The sequence below is a fragment of the Carettochelys insculpta genome, chromosome 1 (genome assembly GCF_033958435.1).
Source record: "Carettochelys insculpta isolate YL-2023 chromosome 1, ASM3395843v1, whole genome shotgun sequence".
Lineage (NCBI taxonomy): Eukaryota > Metazoa > Chordata > Testudines > Carettochelyidae > Carettochelys > Carettochelys insculpta.
Genome location: NC_134137.1, coordinates 32,981,854 through 33,002,928, shown reverse-complemented (window position 1 = coordinate 33,002,928; position 21,075 = coordinate 32,981,854). Strand labels below are relative to the sequence as shown.

The 21,075-nt window shown below is 42.8% G+C and overlaps 1 protein-coding gene across 1 annotated transcript in view; it reads left to right on the top strand.

Annotated features, from left to right (window-relative positions):
• The first annotated feature begins 445 nt into the window (after window positions 1–445).
• Window positions 446–21,075, top strand: part of SESN3 (sestrin 3) — a 92,651-nt gene continuing 72,021 nt past the window's right edge. Inside the window, exon 1 of the mRNA XM_074984380.1 lies at window positions 446–656. Coding sequence (XP_074840481.1) covers window positions 567–656 — 90 coding nt within the window. The 5' untranslated portion in view covers window positions 446–566. The remainder of the gene's footprint in view (window positions 657–21,075) is intronic.

Here is a 21,075-nt window from a genome sequence, read left to right as displayed (position 1 = left end):
ACCTTCCCCCCTCCGATCCGTCTTTCCTCCCCCTGCTTCTTTCTTCCCCACCTCTCATCCCCGCAGCCAGAGCTAAGAGGGGTGTGTGTGACTGACACCTACTAAGCATGGTCTCCTCTGCCTCATCTGCATATCCTCGCCCACCGCTTGCTATTGGCTGGAAGAAGACACGCCCCCGTGCTTTGGCCCTGCTCCTTGTCCCAAAGGCCGCCCGGAGATAGGAGCTGGCCCCGCCCCCTTGCGCGGCGGCTCCGCCTTTCCCCCCGCCCCTGGCTTGAGGCTGCCCGGAGACGAGAGCCGGCGAGCGCTCTGGCAATTGGTCAGCGTCCTGCGAGCTTGTCTATTGGCTGGCAGCAGGGATTGCGGGCGTGTCTGGAGCGCGGTGATTGGCGGAGGGCTGGCGGGGGAAGGGGCTGCCGCCGGCGGAGAGGGCTCTACGGGGGAGCGGCTGGAGGATGGGGTCGGCCGGAGGAGCGCCTCAGTGAGCGGAGAGCGACCAGCCCCGCCAGCGCCTCCGACCCGGGCGCCCGCGCTCCCCGTCCCATGAGGAGTTGAGCGTCGGCAGCATGAACCGGCTCAGCGGCGGCTCCATCGGCAGCGCCGCCTCCGCTAGCGAGTACCGGGTCTGCAGCAACTGCCGGAAAGTGCTGAGACAGGTACCCGGGCGCTGCGGGCCTGAAGGGGGCGGCAGCGGAGCCGGGGTGGAGGGGTGGACCTCGGGGAACGGTGAGGTACGAGGGGGCGTGACTTCGGCGCTCGTTGGGGGAGCGGGAGGCCGGGAGGTGCGAGGGTGGGGGTGAGAGATGGGGCCGCTAAAGGTGCGAGGTTGGTGTATGAGTTCGGGGGCCGCTGTGGTATGGGGGGTGACCTCGTGGTCCTTCGGGGGAGCGGGAGGCCGGGGCGCTGGGGTAGGAGGGTGGGGGCGAGAGTTCGAGGGGCTTTGGCGGTACAAGGGATGGGCGCGGGACCAATGGGCGTGCGAGGGGTCCAGAAGGGGCTATGACCTGCTGGGGTCGAGGGGAGGTGGGACCCGAAGAGTTGCAGGTGCGAGGGGGACCCGGGCGGCGTGTGTTGGGGGAGCGAAGGGGCTGACCCCGCATTGCACGGCAGGGGAGAGAGGGGTAGCCGGAGAGCTGAGGCCGGGGGACAGCCAAGCACTTTAGCTAGGCGAGGGAAGAGGAGGGAGCAGGACAGCAGGCTCTGGAGGTGGCAGGTGGGTGGGCATGAGGAGAACCGGGCATGGTCCCAGGCATGCGAGGCGGGGTGCCGCTGGCTATGCCAGCCACAGCATGGCAGAGAAGAGAGGGACGGACAGACCGTCCTTCCCACCCGGCACTGGCCCTCTGGCTAAGGTCCCTCTGTCCTGCTTACACTGATCTTTTATCAGCTGCTTCCCGGCGCGAGAGAGATGTTTCCCTGCCCACTGATATCTCGGTTACCTGCTGAACGCAACCTCCGGCCACCTCTCTCATTAATAGGGTTCTTAGTGCCTGATAGTTCGCATCCCCTCCCTTAGTGCCTTTTTCTTATTAGTGACTCTGCCTGAGAAATAAAATACACCTGGAAATCTGTATTTGAGCTTTTGGATGTGAAACGTCCCATTAACTTGTGCTGTGGGATTTACATAGGGTTTGTGTATGTTTGTTTTGCAGCAAAAGTGTTTACTGAGATGGCTCATCATTAACATTGGGTCTGGTTGATTCTCCTAACATGGGGGCTTAGTTATTATAAATAAACTTATCACTCACTACAAAGTCTAGTAAACCTTATTTTCAGACAGCCTCTCTGAAATGTAAAGCTTTGGTAAAAAGAAATTCATCTGATTATTAATCTGGCCAGAATTCCCTTTGCAAATAATCTAATAGTTTACTACCTCCACTCAAAATCTGATTAATTGGGAATTTGACCACTTGAGCTGCTTTTGTTTGTTCTGTATAAATTAATTAAAATTGCTGAGCTGTGCATATGCAGCAGGACCTGAAGATTAAGAAAAATGAAATACCTTTTATTTTTCTGTCATTGTCTCTTAACACGTTTTACATCAGGCTTGGTCTTGTAAATATTAAGAGAGCCTGTAAGGCAGCAAGCTCAAATATTTGTGCTTTTTGTCCAAAAACTGTTTTTCTTCCTCTGTGGGTCAGGCCAAGTGCCAATCAAAGTTGTTTTTCAAGCCTCTCTTTGCTGCAGTGGGCTGCTGATATTTTTTTTTTTTTTTTTTTTTTTTTGGTAAAGGGTTTGGTTTTAGGAAAAGAGGTTTGTGGAGGGGGGGAAGCATACTTAAAATGCATGAAAGGGAGATGTGTGTTGTAAAATGATGTTTTATAGAATGTTTTAAGAGAAACAGACTCTTATTAAATGTGTATACTTGGTATGTGCAGTTATTTTTTTCCATAAACCCTTAGATCATATTACAGCTGATACTTGGTGCTCAGATCATTGTAGCGCAGCTTGTGAGAAATGTAATGCATCAGAGAATTGCATATCATTGCAGTTTAATGTTAACCATTTCACTGCAGTGCCAAATTAACTTGATAACTAATTGTTTTTGAGGACAACATGCTTAACAACTTCTGAGAAGCTAAAAGCCTTCTGAAGTTTTCTTTTTGAGATTTAACTTGTTAAGCCAACCCCATCAAACATGTTAACTGGTGCCAAATTGGTCTATATAAAGTGAGGAGGGGAGCTTGCTTTGTTCTTGTTGAATAAATTTTAGTTTTTGTTGACTAATAAACTGGTGTTTGGCAAGCCTAGTATTTGTAAAATTACTGACATTTTTTAAGCCATAGTTTCAAACGCAGGAGTAGATTTTAAAGAAACATATACCTTTTTAGTACTGGTAGGTGTGGCTATAATATACTTCATTAGGTTTTAACATGCATTACTTTCCTAGTAATTATCATGAATAGTTATTTATCAGCATTTGGTAATAAAGAAATGCTACTGCTTAAGTAAACTATGGAGATGAATGATAACATCTTTAAGTACAGTATTGGAGTACTGGACACTGCATAGGAGTCCAGTTGGATAAGTGGATGTGAACATCTCTCTGCTGTCCTACCTTACAAGTTCCCTGTTGGTCGACTGAGCAACTACTTTTGCTGCAGGATTCATAATTCCATTGGAAATCAATGAAATTAAATTAAGAGGAAGTGACTTGGGAGAAACTTTGTGGTTGAATTGGTTGTGATGTTGTGGCCTCTAACCTAATTAGATTAGCCAACATACATAACATAAAGCTTGTCTCATTTGCTCTGTAAGCATTCAGTATGCTTGGTGTGCTAAAGTCAATGTAAAATTTAACTGTGAGCATTACATTAGCTAATTTACAAACAGAAAATACAGAATAAGATGCAAACTTTGATTTGGGTCTCAGTGTATATACTAAAATACCCTGACAATTGTTGTTGCTTCACTTTGTCTTGTGACAGTGTTCTTTTAAAGCTTACGTGGTAATGCATTGGAAGAGTGACTGACTGTAAATTATTCTGAATCTATTCCTATTCTCATCAGTTTAAGTCTGTATTTTAAATGGATAAAGTACAATATGAGCAACAACTATTGGAGGATGGGGGATAGGACAGTGGAGGAAAACAAACCTTGCAGCTTATAATGAAAATGAGAACAGATAAAACTGAATTTAAACTCCTTGTGTGACTTGGGGAACGTCTTGTGTGAAGTCAGTGGAGAACGCCTAGTTTTAGAGTGCATTGTCTGCTTATTTTGGATTAATCAACGTTATGGTTTGTTAAGGATGTTTACGGTCTCTGGAAGAAAAATAATGCTTTCCCCCTGCAGTCTTGGTGTAGGGATCTAGCAAGTTAATTCTATCACTGCTGGCTAAAGGTGAAATACTGCATGCCACTTGAGTATCAGAGGTGGAAGTAAATGCTAATATTTGCTTTGTAGAATTCAAAAGGATTTTCAGGAATGTCATCCAGCCACCTTAAGGAAATGCCACAGTAGTAGACCTAGTTGAATCTGAGTGGCTTCTGAGCAGACAACTAGGCTGGGAAGTGGGAAATACATTGTCTTGTGAACTATCAAGGAGTAGTACCGTGCATTTTTTTTTATTTTTTTTTAAAGGACACAGAAGTCAAAGTACTGTTAACATGAACGTCTCTCTTCATTTTACATTACACTTTATTTTAAAAGACTTCAGGTAAATGTGTAAGCTTCCTCTAATGCACACCACTCTTCCTACTCATCATAATGTCTCACTTCTCTGTTTTGAACTGTATCAAAGCTGTTAATTTTATGGTCTGTTAAAATTAGTCACCTACTGAAATCTCTGATGTGACTTTTTAAGGGGGGTCTCATAATGAATTAGCACATCTTGCTGTGAAAATACTCATGCCAACTCATGGTTTTATCACAAATTTTTTTTGTGATTAAAAACAGTAAGTCCTGTGGCATTGTATAAACCAACAGATTTTTTGCAGCGTAAGCTTTCATAGGCAAAGACCCACTTTGTCAAATGTGATTTTTGGTGTTTGTCTTAGAACACCAATCCCTGGATCCCTGTTGATGTGAGAATCCCCGCTTTCTTTTTAAAAAAACTCTAGCATATACATTTGCAAAGAAAAAAATTGCAAATGTGAAACCTAAAGGCTTAAAAAACTAGAAGTAAGTTTAGTTGACTGCCAAACTTATAATTCCTTTAAACATCTCCTGATATGAAGATTTGATTAGATTTTGAACACTTGAAGTTAGCAGTATTGCCACCTGTTGTTTTCTTGTTCTGGGGTATACACTTGGCTTGCTTGCACAATATTTCTGGTTAAGCAAAAAGTGTTTTATTACTTCCAACTTCTGAGTGTGTTTTTTTGGAAACATTGGCAAAACTGTGCAGAGGCAAGCAATTCCTCCTTTTCTCTAATACTGGCAGTGAAAAGACAAGAATGGTCTTTGATACTTTTCTAGCTGTTTGCAGGGCTCTCTGTATTTTCCATTCTACAATATATTTGGATAATTGAACTCTTTTTCCTTGTTTAATTATTGGCTTTGCTCTGTGGTATCGGTTCTGGTTTCAACATGAGGTTTTTATGTACACCAGTGTTGAAAATTTGTGTTTTTGCACTTATTCTAAAGAAGTGGAGTAGAAACATTTGGTGGTGGTGGGGATGAACCAGTAGTTGAGGGAGGGCCCTCCCTCACCAGTGGACCCCCACTACAGCCACTGGCGCTGAGTGTTCTCAGCCTCAGAGCATTGGCCAGGGCCATGCCAATCTGTTTGGGGAGGCTTAGCCTGCCCCAGCCTATGACACCGCCAATCCGTGAGTAAAAATATTTTGAGTCTTTCTGATCTCAGCTCTTGGAAATCAGAAAATGGAATCAAATTCTTATTGGTGATCTGAGCAGAATTTAACCTCTACTGAAATGTCATTGTCTTGCAATAAAGAAAAGAACATATTTGCCCAAGAGGATCAACTTTAGCTGTAACTGACAATACAGAGGCAGTGAGAGCACAAGAGAGAATGAGTTACTAATGAAAAATGAATTTGGCTGCAGGATGAGTTCAGTGGTCTCAGGGAGGCCTAGCAGTATAAACAAACTGCAAGAAGGACTAGAAGGGAATTGTATTGTATCCCCCCAAACTTAATCAGCCACTCAAACCAAAACAAGAAGCCTGCAAGAGTAAATACAATGCAGGCAGAAATCCAGCAGAGTCGCGGTAGGGATGGGTATCCAGCTTATTGCACTGAATGCATTATGAACGATGACTTGCTTCATGGGCACATGTATGTGTGCATTTGGTACAAGGAGTTTATAGCCCTCAGGTGCAGTGTACGCTATTGAGGCTAGAGTGGTGTAAATGGAAGAGGTAAGGGGGACAGCCTACATCAAGGAGACTTTCACGGTTGTATGGTGTTCCCGCCCCCAGTCACACAGTCTTTGTGCTGCTGAGGACGATGAAAGTCTCAGTGATAGATCATCAACAGTCCCATAGTTGGGAACCGCCTCCAAAACGATGTCATGATGTTCTCACTCAAGGGTCTCCTTCTCCCAGAAGGGTATCCATTGATACCAGGAGTAAGTAACTCAAGGGATCTGACTATTACAAATATAAATAGTTGGGTTTGTGGTGGTTGACTGCCCACCTAGTTACTTACCTGCTGGGTGTGAAGGTTGCACATCTCATGAGAAATCTTGATACGCTTGTGTGTACTACTTGGGAGGAGCAAGTGGTTGTGGTACATGGCAGTACAAATAATATAACAATAGGTAGGGGAAAGGACCTGGAGGCCAAATTTAGGCTACTAGATAAAAGTCCAGAACCTCTGTCCTAGTATCTCCTGTTCCATGGCCAGAAAGACAAGGAGGACTGAAGGGTTTTAATGAATGGATGAGACAGTGGTGTAGAGAAGAGGGGTTTTGGCCAATTAGGGACTGGGAAGATTTGAGGAAGGGAGGAACCCATATAGGAAGGATGGGCTCCAGTTACGCCAAAATGGAACTGAAGTGGTGGCATATTAAATTAAAGAGCTAGAGAATTTTTTAAACTAAGGGCTGGGGGATAGCCGTCAGGTGGAAGTCGGAGGGTGGTATGCAGTTGAGGTGGAGACATCCCATAGACAACCATTCACCGGTGTCTCCACTCCTGGGCGATCATTTCCAATTCTGACCTGGTGTAGCCTGTCTTTTTAATGCCTGTCTTCAGGTCTCTATGCCAGGTGTTTCTTGGGCCACCCTCTTTTCCTTTATCCACGTGGGTTCCAACTTAAGGCTTGCCTTGTGATGGTGGTGGTTGATCATTCAAGTTTGCTGTATTTTCCTGAAAGCTTCTTTGTAGTGTTGTATAGCTGTTTCATGTTTCCATTTGTCACTGCAGTTTCTGCTTCTTCCACCAGATTCTCTGTGAAATTCCACTTATGTCTTCACACTCTTCTTCACCTCCCAGATGACTTTTGTGTGTTCTTGCTGTGCTGCTGCTGCCTTCCTGCTCTGATGTGGATGGTGTTAATTTCTGGTGCTAACTCTTTCTTGTGCTTCCTCTCTTGTATCTTATGCTTTGTTTGTGCTGAAATCCATTCCTTTTGTTGGGGTTTTTATGGTCTTCAACTTCTTGGCATGTTGCTGTTACTGTTTTTTCACTTTTTGCCACCACATGTATAGAGCTGTCTTCATCATACGGATCTTGTAGAACTTGGAACTTGCTGGTCAACATAAGTCGATACTGTTGCTACATCTTTGTATCTGTGAAGAGGCTGATGTTGTATCTCTGTCTTCTGGTTACTGTTTCTGGCATGATGTTCTTCAGTTTCAGTTTGGAAACCAATAGATGGTGGTCTGATGCTATAGTGGCTCTGCTCTTCACTCAAACATCATGTAGTGATCTTCTGAATTTTTTTTGATATACAGATCTGGTTCTCTGTAAAGTGATCTGGAGAGACCCATGTTGTTTTGTGAATTCTTTTGTGAGGGAATATGCTGCCTCCGATGACAAGGTTGTTAAGGGCATATGTCTGCAAACCTTACTCCATTTTTGTTCATCTCTTCCAATACATGGGTGCCTATTACCTCTTCATAGCCGGTGTTGTCTGCTCCAGTTTGGCCTTCAAGTCTCCCATCACAATGTTCACTTATCTGTCATCAGTCTGTTGTAGAAGTCGTCTTTCACTTCTTCACTGTGATCCTTTGGTGGTGCGTAACACTGAATGATGCTCATCTTAATCATCTTCTTTTCAGTTCTGAATGAGGCTGTTATCATTCTTGGTCCATGGGCTCCGCATCCAATTGATGCCTTCTACCCTTCGTTTGATAACACAAGTGCCACACCTTTGTGTGTGTGTGTGTGTGTGTGTGTGAAGCATTGTCATCTTCATGCCCTGAGTAGAGTAGCATCGCTCCTGTTGGCAGCCTTAGTTGTCCTGACTGTAGCCATCTGGTCTCACTGAGCCCAAGCACTGCAGGCTTATATTGTCACATTTCTGTGGTCTCTTATGCTGTCTTTCCTGTTTCATGTATTGTTCTGATGATCAGGGTTTTCCTGATTGATAAGAGTGATCAGCGATGTACTGTCCTTCTGGCTTTTATTACAGCACATCATACCCCCTTGAGATGGGGGCCCTTTTTCTCCCAGGAGTGGAATCTGTTGAACTGTTCTCAGTGTTTTTGTAGCTGGGATTGTTTTACTGGGTGGGACCTCTAGACATATGCCCAAGCCTTCTCCTTTCTGATCTGGGCTTGGGACCAGCCATGGCAGCATTCTCTCCAGAATTGTGCTGTCTAAATTGTCAAGGTTTAGAAGAATCAACTCTTGGTACCAAGTTGCAATATTGCAGCAGACTCAATTTGAAATTGATTTGTGATACTGTACATAGTAGTATTTATGCAGACCTTTTGTCCCACCAGTCAGTCAAAATCACTTGTAAACAAATCTGCAGAAATGTAAAGAGAACTGGATCTGAATTTTGTAGTTAAAGAATACTTTAACCATACCTTCAGATTGGAAGGAGAAATGTTAGTACTAGAAGTTAGAATCCCAGCTAAGTCTGAAAAGCAAATCTGAGTTGCCTAGAATAAAACCAGCTAACAGTTCTGGCATTGTCCCTTAACAACTCTCAGGTTTCTTAGTTGATGGGTCCTGTGGCACCTTATAGCATAACTTTTTGTGGGCAAAGACCTGTTTCATCAGGTTATGCTCCAAAATATCTGTTAGTCTCTAAGGTGCCACAGGACTTCTTGTTGATTTTGAAGATACAGACTAACTGGGCTACCTCTCTATACTTAGTTGATGGGTGGCTATCTGGAGCCATATCTTTGTTTCTGACTACATTCCAGAGCAGCTCCCAATAAGTTAAACCAAAACACTCATCCAGAAATACTCTCTCTGTATCACATGCCATCACAGTGTCAATAAATTGTTACAGGGCTTCCAGATTGTCAGCTTACAATTCTGGTTTTAGTACATTTTCTCCAATCAGCAAGCCAGTGTAGCTCTCTGGTTAGAGTTAGGAGACTGGGGTGGTAGTGAGGAATGTGTTACATTCCTGTTGTGGAGGCGGGGAGAGTCCAGACCCTCCCTCTCCACTGGACCCCAGCCTTGGGCCCTGATAGTGGCTGCAGCTCCAGCTACTGAATCATCAGGGAAAAGCTCTACCTAAAACATGTTGACTCCTGATGGCAGCTCATTCACCAGTTAGCCATAGCCTCCCTACTGGTCGTCTTCCTGCCATCGGTCTCCAAGCAGGAGCGTGGGTCTCCATCTCTCCTTCTTGTCCTGGGTGAGGCCTCTGGGAGCTTCTCCCTATCAGCCTGGGTTGTAGTGCTCCCAAGCTGGGTTTTCACTGCAGCTTGCCAGGAGCAGGCAGTGCACATTTTTTCCCTCCAGCCATCATCCCCAACTGAGCTGCACTGCTTGTCTTTATACCTGGGTAGCTGGCACTTGGCAGAAGAGATCTGGCTTTCTCAGCTCTTGGTGCAGGGTACCAGTCATAAAGTAGTACAAGGAATAAGACACTTTGCAATGGCTGGACAGATATCCAGCTACCAGTTTTAAGTCCATTTTATATGGCTCAGCATTCCTCAAAAAGAAAGAACTCAGAGTCCATGGGCCCCACTGATCATTTCCTCTCCCTCCCAATGCCTCCTGGGGCTCCCGGTCCAAGGTTGAGGCAGGCTTCCCCACCTGTGCTGGTTCCAAACGGATCCTGGAAGCAGCTGCCAGGTCCCCCAAGGTGTAGGGGAGTCCAGAGAGACTCCATCTACTGCCCATGCCCAAGTACCAGCTCTGCAGTTCCCACTGTCTGAGAGCCAAAACTAATTGGAAGTGTGGAGTTAGTGTCTGTAGGTGCAAAGACAGTGCACAGAGGTTCCCTGGCTTGTGAACTGAGAAACTCAGCACAGTTAATCTGGTTGGGATTTAAGCAGAGACCATTTATAGAGATTTATCAAATGCCCTAAGCCAAAGAGTTGGAGACAGCCTGAATTGCAAGAGAAAAGTAGCCCTGGAACCTTGAGGGAAGCTTTTCTGGGAAGTCTTGACGCTCTGGGATTTTTTTTGTGGAGCATTTGATACACCTGCAAGCATCATACTTACCTGGGGTACAGAAAACATTGGCAGACTGTCTCAGCACTTTGTTTCATGGCTAGGAGTGGTACCCATGCCTAGATGTTGCAAACTCAGTTTTCTAGCTGTTGGGCTTTCTTCAAAGAGGCCTAATTACGTGCTAAAATTGAAAGTGCCAGCAGTTCTGCTCGTTCCTGAATCACTACTTTTGTGGGCAGGCCATCCCTTTCATTCATAAGTTGGTCCTCAAAATACAGTGGGAAGAAACTTATATGTTGGTAGTGCCAACATGACCCTACCAGCACTGGCACACAGTTCTACTCAAAATGTCTGTGGAAGTCCTGATCACTTTGTCACTCTTCCTGGCCTAGATACCTGAAGATCATGGCTGCCTCCAGCACCCATATTTTGAGTGGTTGCATGTCATGGCATGGAAACTTCCTGAGTGAACATGATGGTACTCACCTGCTTGGACCAGGTTAGACAAATCCTCCTTTGCAGTAGGAAACCCTCCAGCAGGGTTCCTGACCTTGATAATTTGAAGAGATTTTCATTCTGGTTGGTACGACATTGTCCAGCTCCATCATACCACTTACACTAGACTATATTCTCCATCTTAAACAGCAGGTAATATCCTGGTCATCAACAAAGGTTCGCTTGGTCACCATTTCAGCATTCTGTCCAGGTGCAGAGGACTAAATCCTATGGTCTGTTTTTTCCTGAAAGGTTGTAACAAGCTATACCCACATATCTAACAAACAGTCCCACTCTGGAATCTTAAGCTGGTCCTTTGGAAACTGTTGCGCCTACTCTTCAAACCACTGGTGTTTTGCTCCCTGCTCTACCTCTTGTATAAGGTGGCATTTTTGGTAGCAATAACCTCAGCCCCAAGGGTGTCGAAGCTCAAGGCCCTAACATCCAAACCCCCTTTACAACGTGTTCTGTAAAGACAAGGTGGAGCTTGGGCTACATGTAGCTTTTCTTCTAAAAGCTGTCTCCCAGTTTCACATCAGCCAGGACATTTTCCTCCCTGGGTTCTACCTTAAGCTGCATACAAGTGGCAGAGAGCAGAGGCTTCACTTATTGAAATTCACAGAGCATTAGTCTGTTACACTGAAAGAATTAAATAATTTCAGAAGTCCATTCAACTGTTTGTGACTGTAGCAGACAAGATGAAAGGGCTTCCAGTCTCCTCTCAGTGAATTTCATTGTGGATCATGTTCTGCATCAAAAAGCTAAAACTTTGTAGAGTTGCCTGCTCCTCCGCTCATGGTGCAGGCTTCTTCAGTGGTTTTCCTGGCACATGTCCTCATCTGGGAAATACAGAGAGCCTCTGTGTGGTACTCCGTATATACCTTTGCACTTCGTTACACCATCATGCACCAGGCTAGAGAGAGAGCTGTCGTCCAGTCAGTGGATACTTAAGATCCAATCCTCCACCTCTGAAATTTGTGTTCAGTAATCACCCCATTGGCATCAACATGAACAAGCTCTCAAAGAAAATATCGTTATTGACCTTCTTGTAACTGTTGTTCTTTAAGAGATGTTCGCTTCCTTTGTAATACCCACCCACTTACCTCTGTCGGAATAGCCAGAAAAAAAGCATAAAGGGGGTGGTGGCTCAGTCATATCAAACAACATGGAGGCATGACTCCAGGGGCATCCAGGCTGACCTGGTGCATACTGCAAGAGGGGGAAAAAGGAATCCTCTAGCTGCCACGCATTTGCACATCTGACTGGAACGGACATGAACAGCACATCTCAAAAAAGCAACAGCTACAAGAAGATGGAGTAACTGTTTATCATTAAAATGAAGGGCCTGGAGAACCAGTGTCTGAGTAGAATTTTAAGGCCCCAGTATTACATCGCCCATTAGCTGAGAATTAAATGCTTCATTGAAGCTTCAGATTACATCTTGGTCTAACTTGCTATCTTAGAACTCGCTATTTTGTACTTACATTCTAAATTGATTTCAACAGTATCGGGACATCTGAATGTATGTATATAAATTAAAACAAACTACAGCGTCTTCTGGTGGGGTGCAGTCAATAAAAAGAGGCTTGCTAGAATTTATAGCACTTTCAGAAAAGGCCACCTTGAACTGAACTGCTAAAGTTTAATATGGGTGTAATGCTAGTGAAGATTTTAAAGTAAATAACTTTATTTGTTGTTTTTAATCATTCGCAAAAATGGATTAATTTGTGCGTACAAAACAGTTTCCAACCAGGTCATGATAACTTCTGTGGCTCGTACAAAAGAAGATAAAAGTGTACTGCACATGGAGTAGGAGCCAGCCAGTAGGCAATTAACAAAATATCTGACATGCTTGGAACACCAAGCTCAGTAATTTAGAGATATTTTCCAAAAGGAAAAAGGCATTTATAAGCAGCTGGCTGTGAGAAGTACTGCAAAATTGAACTGACTGCTATACCTCATCCAATTTTATTTATTTATTTATTGTAATGACAGAAATGAGAGGTTCCCTTCTTCCCCTGTATTTTGGTGAGTTTGTCTTCTTTTATTTAGAAAGAGCTCCCACGCCATCTTAATCAACATAAATTTCATGTAAAAAGCTTCCTACAAAAGAGTTAGAAAACTCACCTACTCCACTCATGTTTTCTTGTCTCCAAGTAGAATTTTCTTTTTACGTAACACCCGACAAATGAAAGTACCTTTCTGAAGCATTTTTCAATGACAGCGACAAGTTAGATGATGGGGTAGTGATTTGCAATGTGACAGTGTTTATTCACTCAGCAATAATTTTTACAGAGCTGTGGACTTTAGAAGATGGTATTGAGGTGTTATCTTGGCCGGAACACACACTATCAAGTTCTTCTACTCAAACAACAATTTGAATGATTTACGGTAGTCGTCTGAACATTGGGTAAAGTCGTTGTCTGAACATTGGGTAAAAGCGAGCATAGATAACCAAAGCTAGATAACCAAGCAAAGATCAATAAAAACTGCAATTATGTAGCACCCTTCATAGGAGAACCCGTGGGGGCTTTACAGTAAAACACCAGTACAGTGATCAGATAATAAAGCAGGAGCAGACACATTTCTTAAATTTAGTTTTAAATGCCAAAATATAGTTGTTGTGAGAACTGCAGTAGGATGCAAGCACCATAACAGTGCTGGGTCTCCACTACTAAACGTCATAGCTGTAAATATTATAGGTACGATTGTATGAACTTGGGTTAGACAATTTCACTTTCCATTTTTTTTACAGCTGCTTGTCAAGCAGTAGGTTTCTCCTTCTGTTCTTAAGTATCTGAAAGATAAGTGTACTCTTGTGACTTCCTCATAAAGAAGCTCATTTTATAAATAGAATGTCTAACTTCCAGCCCTTTAACCTTAAACCGCTTGACAGTCAAGCTATAGTTCTTCCTTCTGATCATGAGCCAGTAAAATGCTTTGGGTCAGATTAGCCCCTCTGGGAGACCTGTGCTGCTACTTCATCTTCAGCATGGTGCATGAACGTTATTGGAACTTGGCAGGAGTGCAGAAACTGTGGGCGTGGGATGTGCTAGCACCCTGGCTTGCAATAGTTTCCATCATATACAGGGTTTATATTTTTGTTTAATGGTTTTCTGCACCCCTACTATAAAAATTGTTCCAGTACCATTGGAACATGGTAAATAATGCCAGCAATTCAGGAAAAGGACTAGAGCTCAGGTACCTCTCCATTGGCTATTTTGGGCTATGAGATGCTAACTAGAGTAAAATGTAGTAAAGTTGTCAGTAAAGGAAAGGGTATGATTTTGAACCCTTGTGGCAAACAGATCTCTTCAGAAAACAGTACTTTTCTAATTTTAATCACTTTTCAGGTTATAACTGCAGTTCAAGTAATTTAAATGTTACTGACAAAAAAGTTGAACAGATGAATGTACATAAAAGCAGAAGAAGTCTGGTCGTAATCATAAATATTTGCTTGTTTAGTTCTGGAGCAAACTAGCTACATGTTAGCTGAGCATCACAGATGTTTGGTGAATACATTATCATGGAATTTATCAGAAAAGAGACATAATTTAGAGTATTTGGTATGTGCTGTTGGTGCTCTTTGCTATTGAATGTTATGAAATTTCTGCTTTGTTGAAGTAGCATGAAAAAATTATTAGTTGCAACAAGAGACACTTAAAAAAAACCTGAAGTTTTGATTCTGATCGTTCCCACCCTGTCAAATCTCACTTCAGGCATGAACCAAAGCTCCGTCATACCTTTCTATTGTGGGTTTTGCTTTAGATGACTCCTATGCTAACTCGGTAAGTGGGTGTTTTGGGTTTGTTTGTTTGTTTGATACTTTTCAAACAAACAGGAATTTCTGTTGTCCTTTTTTACATGTTCTTTCAACTACCAGCAGCAGGTGCTCTAGCTTCATTTCCAGATATTTCCTTCATCGTTTCTGGATAATTTTAGAGATGCGGTAGACATGAGCTCTGACCAAGCCAAGCATTTGTTATCTATTTAATAAAATATTTTCCCAAGACATTTGCTTTTGAAGGCATTTGAACTTCCATCTATCCCACCACTATATTTTTCCTGTCTTTCATCACTATTGTCTCCTCTGAGTGACAAATTTCACTGTAGGGGTGTATATGACATGAGTTGTAGACTTTTGCCAGCTGCGCCAGCAGGCGGTGTATGGGTGGCATGTCCACCACCTCCCTCTTCAGTTCCTTCTTATTGATCCCTGTGAGTGATATACAGAAAAGTTGACTAATTTGTTCAGATTAGTCAAGGGATATGTGGAGGATAAAAGCCCCATTTGTACCTCTCTTCTGATAAGAATGAAAAAGCAAAGGGATTTAAGGTACATTTAATTTAAAAACTCTTCAGAAGCTGGCCTTATTCATGAAAGGATGGAGACCTTTTCCATGAGGAATGCTCCTTTGGCTGCTCCAGCCCCAAAACAGAAACATGGAGAAGAATGTTCACTTGGTTCACTCTCCAATGTTCCTTTGATGCTGTCTTCGTTTTGTAAGATTTTCAGACATCAGTGTCATTCTTTGTCTGAGAAAGACAGGTCCTCTAAAAAGTTCTCAAATGGCAGAGGCAAACCGACTGTTGCCAGCACTGACTCTGGCTCTGAGAGGGTTGTTGAAATTATTTCTTTTACTTCATGTATCAGAGAGATCTTCAACCTTGATGCCACCTTGTAAGGCACCTCATATGTTATTGGAAGAACACTTGCCTCTAATTTTATATTTAACACCATGGACATTCTTTAGTGAAAGACCTTTTGTGTTACCCTCTTGATTCACGTTCTTCATTTACCTGTAAAAATTATAGCAGCTTCAGCCATGTCAACAGTACTTATTTCCTTGGCACCATCAGCTGTGCCTGCATTATTAGTGTTGCCAGCTGTACTGGATGATATTGATTCATCCTTCTAACTTCCATCTGCCTCAGTTCTTTCCATTAGCTCCACTGGATAAATCTTTGCTGTTGGTACTGCTTGTGCCCTAGACTTTCACCAACACCTGTGGGAACTGTGCTCTATTCTGTGAGAGAAGTCCTCTTTAGATTCTGAGCATGATTGACTTATGTCCCCTGCACAGTCTTCAAAGTGTCTTGAAAGGTCACACTGTAGAGACAATCACACCTATTCTAGAAAGCAAGAAGGTTATTTGGGAAGATGCTGCTGTGTGCTGAACAGAAACATGGACAGTACAGAGGCTGGACTGCATGTGTCAGCCAGATTCACACAACACTCCTTTTCATCCGTGTAAGAATGATACTGGCATTTTTCATAGCTGTATCATGTTAACTTAGAAGAAATTTTTGATTGCTATAATCCCCAGATCTTTTTCAGAGTAGTACCACTTAGCCAGTTATTCCCTTTTTTTGCAGTTGAACATTTGATTTAACTTTTCTTTCCTGAGTGAAGTGTTTGCCATTTGTCTTTTATTGAATTTATTTTTGTTGGGTTTTTGTTTTTTTTTTCAGATCAGTTCTCCAATTTTCAAAGTAGTCTTGAATTGTAATCCTGTCTTCCAACATGCTTTCAACTCCTCCTCCCACTTTGGTATCATCATCACATTTTATAAGCATGCTCTTCGTTCCATTACCCAAGTCATTAATGAAAATATTGAACACTACTGTACCCAGGACTGATCCCCACAGGACTCCACTAGATAGATTTTCCTTCTCGGATTGACAGTGAACCATAGGTAACTGCTCTTTGAGTATATGTTTCAACCAGTTTTGCATCCGCTTCATAATAATTAAGGCTAGACTCTAGTTTGTTTGAGACTGTCATATGAGACTGTGCCAAAAAGCTGCTTATACTCAAAATATTGCTTCCTTCTGTCTGCTACATGTTATCAAGGAAGGAAATAAGGTTGATTTGACATACTTTCTTGATAGATGCATGCTGGGTATTCCCTATAACCTTATCAACTATGTGCTTGCAGATAACTTGGGTAGAGGGATGGTGGTGGTCTCAATAGGTTTGTGTTCGCATAACTAAGTGACCCCATATGTTTTGCTAGGGCTGTCCTGAGTGGGCGTGGTGCCATGGGCAATACCACCAGCCCCTCCCCTTCCTTGCTTTGTCCTCATCCTGATCCCTGGTCCACTCCCTGACCAGCCTGGCTGGGGATTACTTAGGGCAGGCTGTGGCAGCAGGCAGCAGCACGGGTTGCCTCTCCTTGACCCTGCCTCAAAGAACCAGGGGTCAGCAGGCCAGGAGGCCGCAGTGGAGCAGAGCTGACCGCCGTTCATGCTGCGTGGTGAATACAGTGGAGGAGGATGTTTACCGTGGAATACCCAGCGTGAACTGAAGAAGGATTTTTAATGAGATGATCTGACATAGATTTTTAAGGTCAGAAAGGGCCATCATGATCATCTGATCTGACCTGCACGTTGCAGACAGCAGACTTTTACTCATCCACTCCTGTAATAGACCCCAACCTTTGACCGAGCTACTGAAATCATCATATCCCTGGTTTAAAGACTTAAGGTCACCGAGAATTCAGCATTTATACTAGTTTAAACCTGCAAGGGACCTGTGCCTCATATTCAGAGGAAGGCAAAATCCCTGCGAGGTAGCCTGCTCATCTGACCTAGGGGAAAATTATTTCACAACTACAAATCTAGTAATCAGTTAGATCTCGAGTATGTAGGTTGCATTCTGTTGTAGGGCCATACTCCCTCCCCCCCCCCCCCCCCGCCCCCGCATCGATAAACTTTTCAAGCTCAGTCTTAAAGCTAATTTTTTTTGTGGGAAGGGGGTGGTTTTTTGTTTGCTCCCACTGGTCCCCTTGGAAGGTGGGTCCAGAAATTTTGCTCCTCTGATAGATAGAAATGGTGACCTGATTTTGAGCCAAAACTTGTTGATGGACAGTTTATATACATTTGTTCTTATGCCAGAATTAGTACATCCTTAAATTACTTCTTTCTTTATTTATCCTTCTGATATATTTATGGAAAAATATTTTATTTCCCCCTCTTTTGGTTAAGCTAAGCAAATCAAGCTTTGAATCTCTTCCCATAAGGTAGTTTCTCCATTCCGTGGATCATCCTAGTAACCTTTGCACCTATTACAGTCTGAACTCATCTTTCTTACACAGGAGATCAGAACTGCACTCAGTATTCCAGATGAGGTCTCACCAGTGCCTTGTACCAAAAGTCTTTCCGGTTTCTACTGGAAGTACCTCATCTCATGTATTTTAGGATTGCATTTGCTTTTTTCACACTCGCACGCATTGGTGGCTCATAGTGAACCTGTGATCAACCTGTACACCCATGTCTGTCTTCTCTTCTGTCACTTTCAACTGCCATGTCCCCAGCTGATAGAAAAATTCTTGTTGTTAGTCCCTAAATGAACTTTGAACGATTTAATTTCATCCCATTTTTATTACTTCAGTTTACAAGGTTGTCCATATCTTCCTGTATGATATCTTCCATTTTGGCAATACTTCCCAATTTTGTGTCATCCTCAAATTTTATTGGTATGCTTTCACCTTTGTGCCAAGTTCAGTAATAAATATATTAAATAAGATATTTGTCCCAGGACCAATCCCTGAGAAACTCTGCTAGTAACCTCCATCCAGCCTAATAGTTCACCTTTCAGTATGCCCCATTGTATTCTTCCCATTAACCAGGTCCTTATCCACCTTTCAGTTCTCATATTAATCCCCATCTTCTCCAGTTGAGCTAAAAATTTCCCCTGTGAAACTGTATCAGATGCTTTACAGAAATTCAAGTAGATTATATAACCTGATAAGGGAAAAGCAGTAATCTTCTCCAAGGAGATCAGGTTAGTCTGGCATGAGCTACCTTCGTAAACCATATTGTATATTTTCCCAGTTACTGCTTATCTTTATTAGGTGCCACAGGACTCCTTGTTTTTGAGGATACAGACTAATATGACTACTCCTTTGATCCTGTTCATCTTCATCCTGTTCACCTCTGTCCCTAGCTGCTTTCTCTTTCAAAAATATTGGTTTGCTGAAAATGTAGAAAGTCTCTGGCCTCAAAACTAAATGTGGTTATGTCATAGAACCATAGGGTTAGAAGGAACAACAAGGATCATCTTATCTAACTCCCTCCCAAAATGCAGGATTTAGACAGATAGCTATCCATCCTCCTTTTGAAAACCTCCAGTGAAGGAGCTTCCACAACTTCCCTAGGCAATCTGTATGATTGTCCTGTTTTTCTTATGTCAGTCTGGGATCAAGTTGGCTCTATAGGTTGAAACTCTTTAATCCAGAACTCTTGTCTGATAACATCCATAATCCGGCATGCTTTTAATTAGCTGGATGACCACTTATGATGGGTGTGGCCAAGTTTCCTGTGGTCCCATAAAGTTTGTTTACAGTCACCAGTCGTGTAATTTACCCTGAATGTCTTTGAAGAGCACAGCAAACAGTGGAAGTGTTAGTAATGCTGCTAGATAATAATATTGACCTCTCATAGTCTGGCATATTCTCTTGTCCGGCACTGGTCAGTTCCCAAAGGTGCTGGACTAGAGAAGTTCAACCTGTAGTTCTCTTGTAACAATAACACTACTGTGCCACAAATTTTCAGTGTGAATTGTTGAAGATACTTTCTGCTGCAGTACCTATCATCAAAGCTGCTAGTGGTATGTAACTAGTAATTGTTCAGTGTTGACTCAGGAATTTTTGCCCGGCCATGCTAACTAGGAGAGTGTATTTTGTCTTTAGGGATTTCTGCTTGGGTATCACAGGTTTCTATGCTGTCTCCATTATTTTACATGTGAATAACGCGATTTGAGTTAATGAGATGATTAGGGTGAAGTAGTTCAGTTCTGTATTTTAATTGTATCCAGCCCGGAGATTAAGCCAAGTGTTTCGGTATTTTGGGATGGTTGGTGCATGGAAGAGAGCAAATAGCTTTAGGATTGGTTCAGATAAAACAGAGGTAGATATGGTGCAAAGCAGCTAAAAGACCTGGTTGCTAACTGAAAAACTATGTCCTTCCTTTGTTACTCATCTTCCTAGCCTGATGTTTGGGCTGATTTTCTAGGTATTTTAGACTAGCTAATAGCAATCACTAGGACTTCCTTAGTTTTTCTGGCAGGAGGATACAACCTCACTGTCTCAGGTGGACTTCTCTACTCCACGTTTGTTACTTCTGGATTAGATTAACGTCCTCTACTTGGGAATACATGATAGATCCATTCAAAGAAGCCAACACAGAATATAGAATCTTGCTTAAATGGAGTTGTCTTGCAGTGAGCGTATCATACCAGTGCCTAGTCTGCTACTGATTGGAGTTTGATGCAGTTTTTTCCTATACAGTCCGTAAATGACTCAGAATTTACCTGAGCCTGTGATTCTGTTGCAATTGAGTCTGTGGAGATGATTAAACTAGATAGAGCTTCTGTTTTCTGTCTGTGTCTGCCTTTAATTTTACTTTTAAAGAGGTGCAGGCTGCTGGCATGACACATTCCAGGAAAGCCTCTGAATTTCTGTCACTTCCCCAAATCCAGAATAGCTCAGATATTTTGACTCTGAGGGTGTGCTGAAAAGCCTCTGTTTTTGAGCAAACATTAGGAGAGAGCTGAGATTGATTGGGGTTGCTCAGGTGTCTTTTCAGAATTCGGGGGTTCGGGAGAGTTTGTTTGCTGGCTGTCTTCAATTGGGTAGGAACTGCTGCTGGTCTGGCAGGGTGTTTGTTTAATTTTGTTAGTATGGATGGCATTTCTAATGGCAGGTACAGTCGGGGTGGGCTTTTTTCCTAGCTGAAATCAAAATAAATATTACCAAAGCAAGAATTTTAAACGTATGAACTATGTATATAAAGTAATCCCAGGCTGGGCACTCTCTTATAACCAGCTACTTGCCAGTTTGTCATAAGTTTTAAGTCTGTGGTGCCAAGAATTCATACACAAATTTCTAGTTTGTTTGTTTAGCTGTATAATGCCCCATGAGAAACCTAGCCTATCTATATTCTGTGTCTCTAGGCAGTTAATTTAAAAACTATGTATCCAACAGTTTTGCATAAGAGGTGTACAATAGCCTTGCTACTATTGGTGAAGGAGTAAGAGGGAAAGGGTTGCCAAGACACTAAAAATTCCATCATTAAATGAGAAGGTCTTCAGGTTTATGATATATAAACTAGAGAATCTGGACTTTGCTTTAATAGTGAATTCTGAACGCTCTTACTTCCTGGCTTTGTGTTGCTTCTGAAGCAAAAATCTAGTAACTCCCAATAGGCCCTTACCAAATTCAGCCTCCATTTTGGTCAGGTTCATGGTCATAGGATTTTGAAATGGTAAATTTCCAGTTTTCAGATGTGTCACAGGGTTGTAATTGTAAGGATTGTGACCCAGTGTTCTGTGTAAGCTGTGCGCTTGGATGGCTGCTTAGGAGAAATTCAAATGTTGCCCAGCTAATTAGCAGAGTGCCCACAGCTAGGATTTTGTTTCTGCAGGTGGTGCACATTCACACATTCTGTGGTGCACACAAAAAATTTCACACATGGATGGAAAAGATTAGAAGGAGCATTGGTACTGACTGAAAAAGAAGTTGTTGGTGGGTGGGTTTGCAATGTTGTTGTAGGGGGGGTGCAGTACTGCTACCCTTATTTCTGTGCCTTCA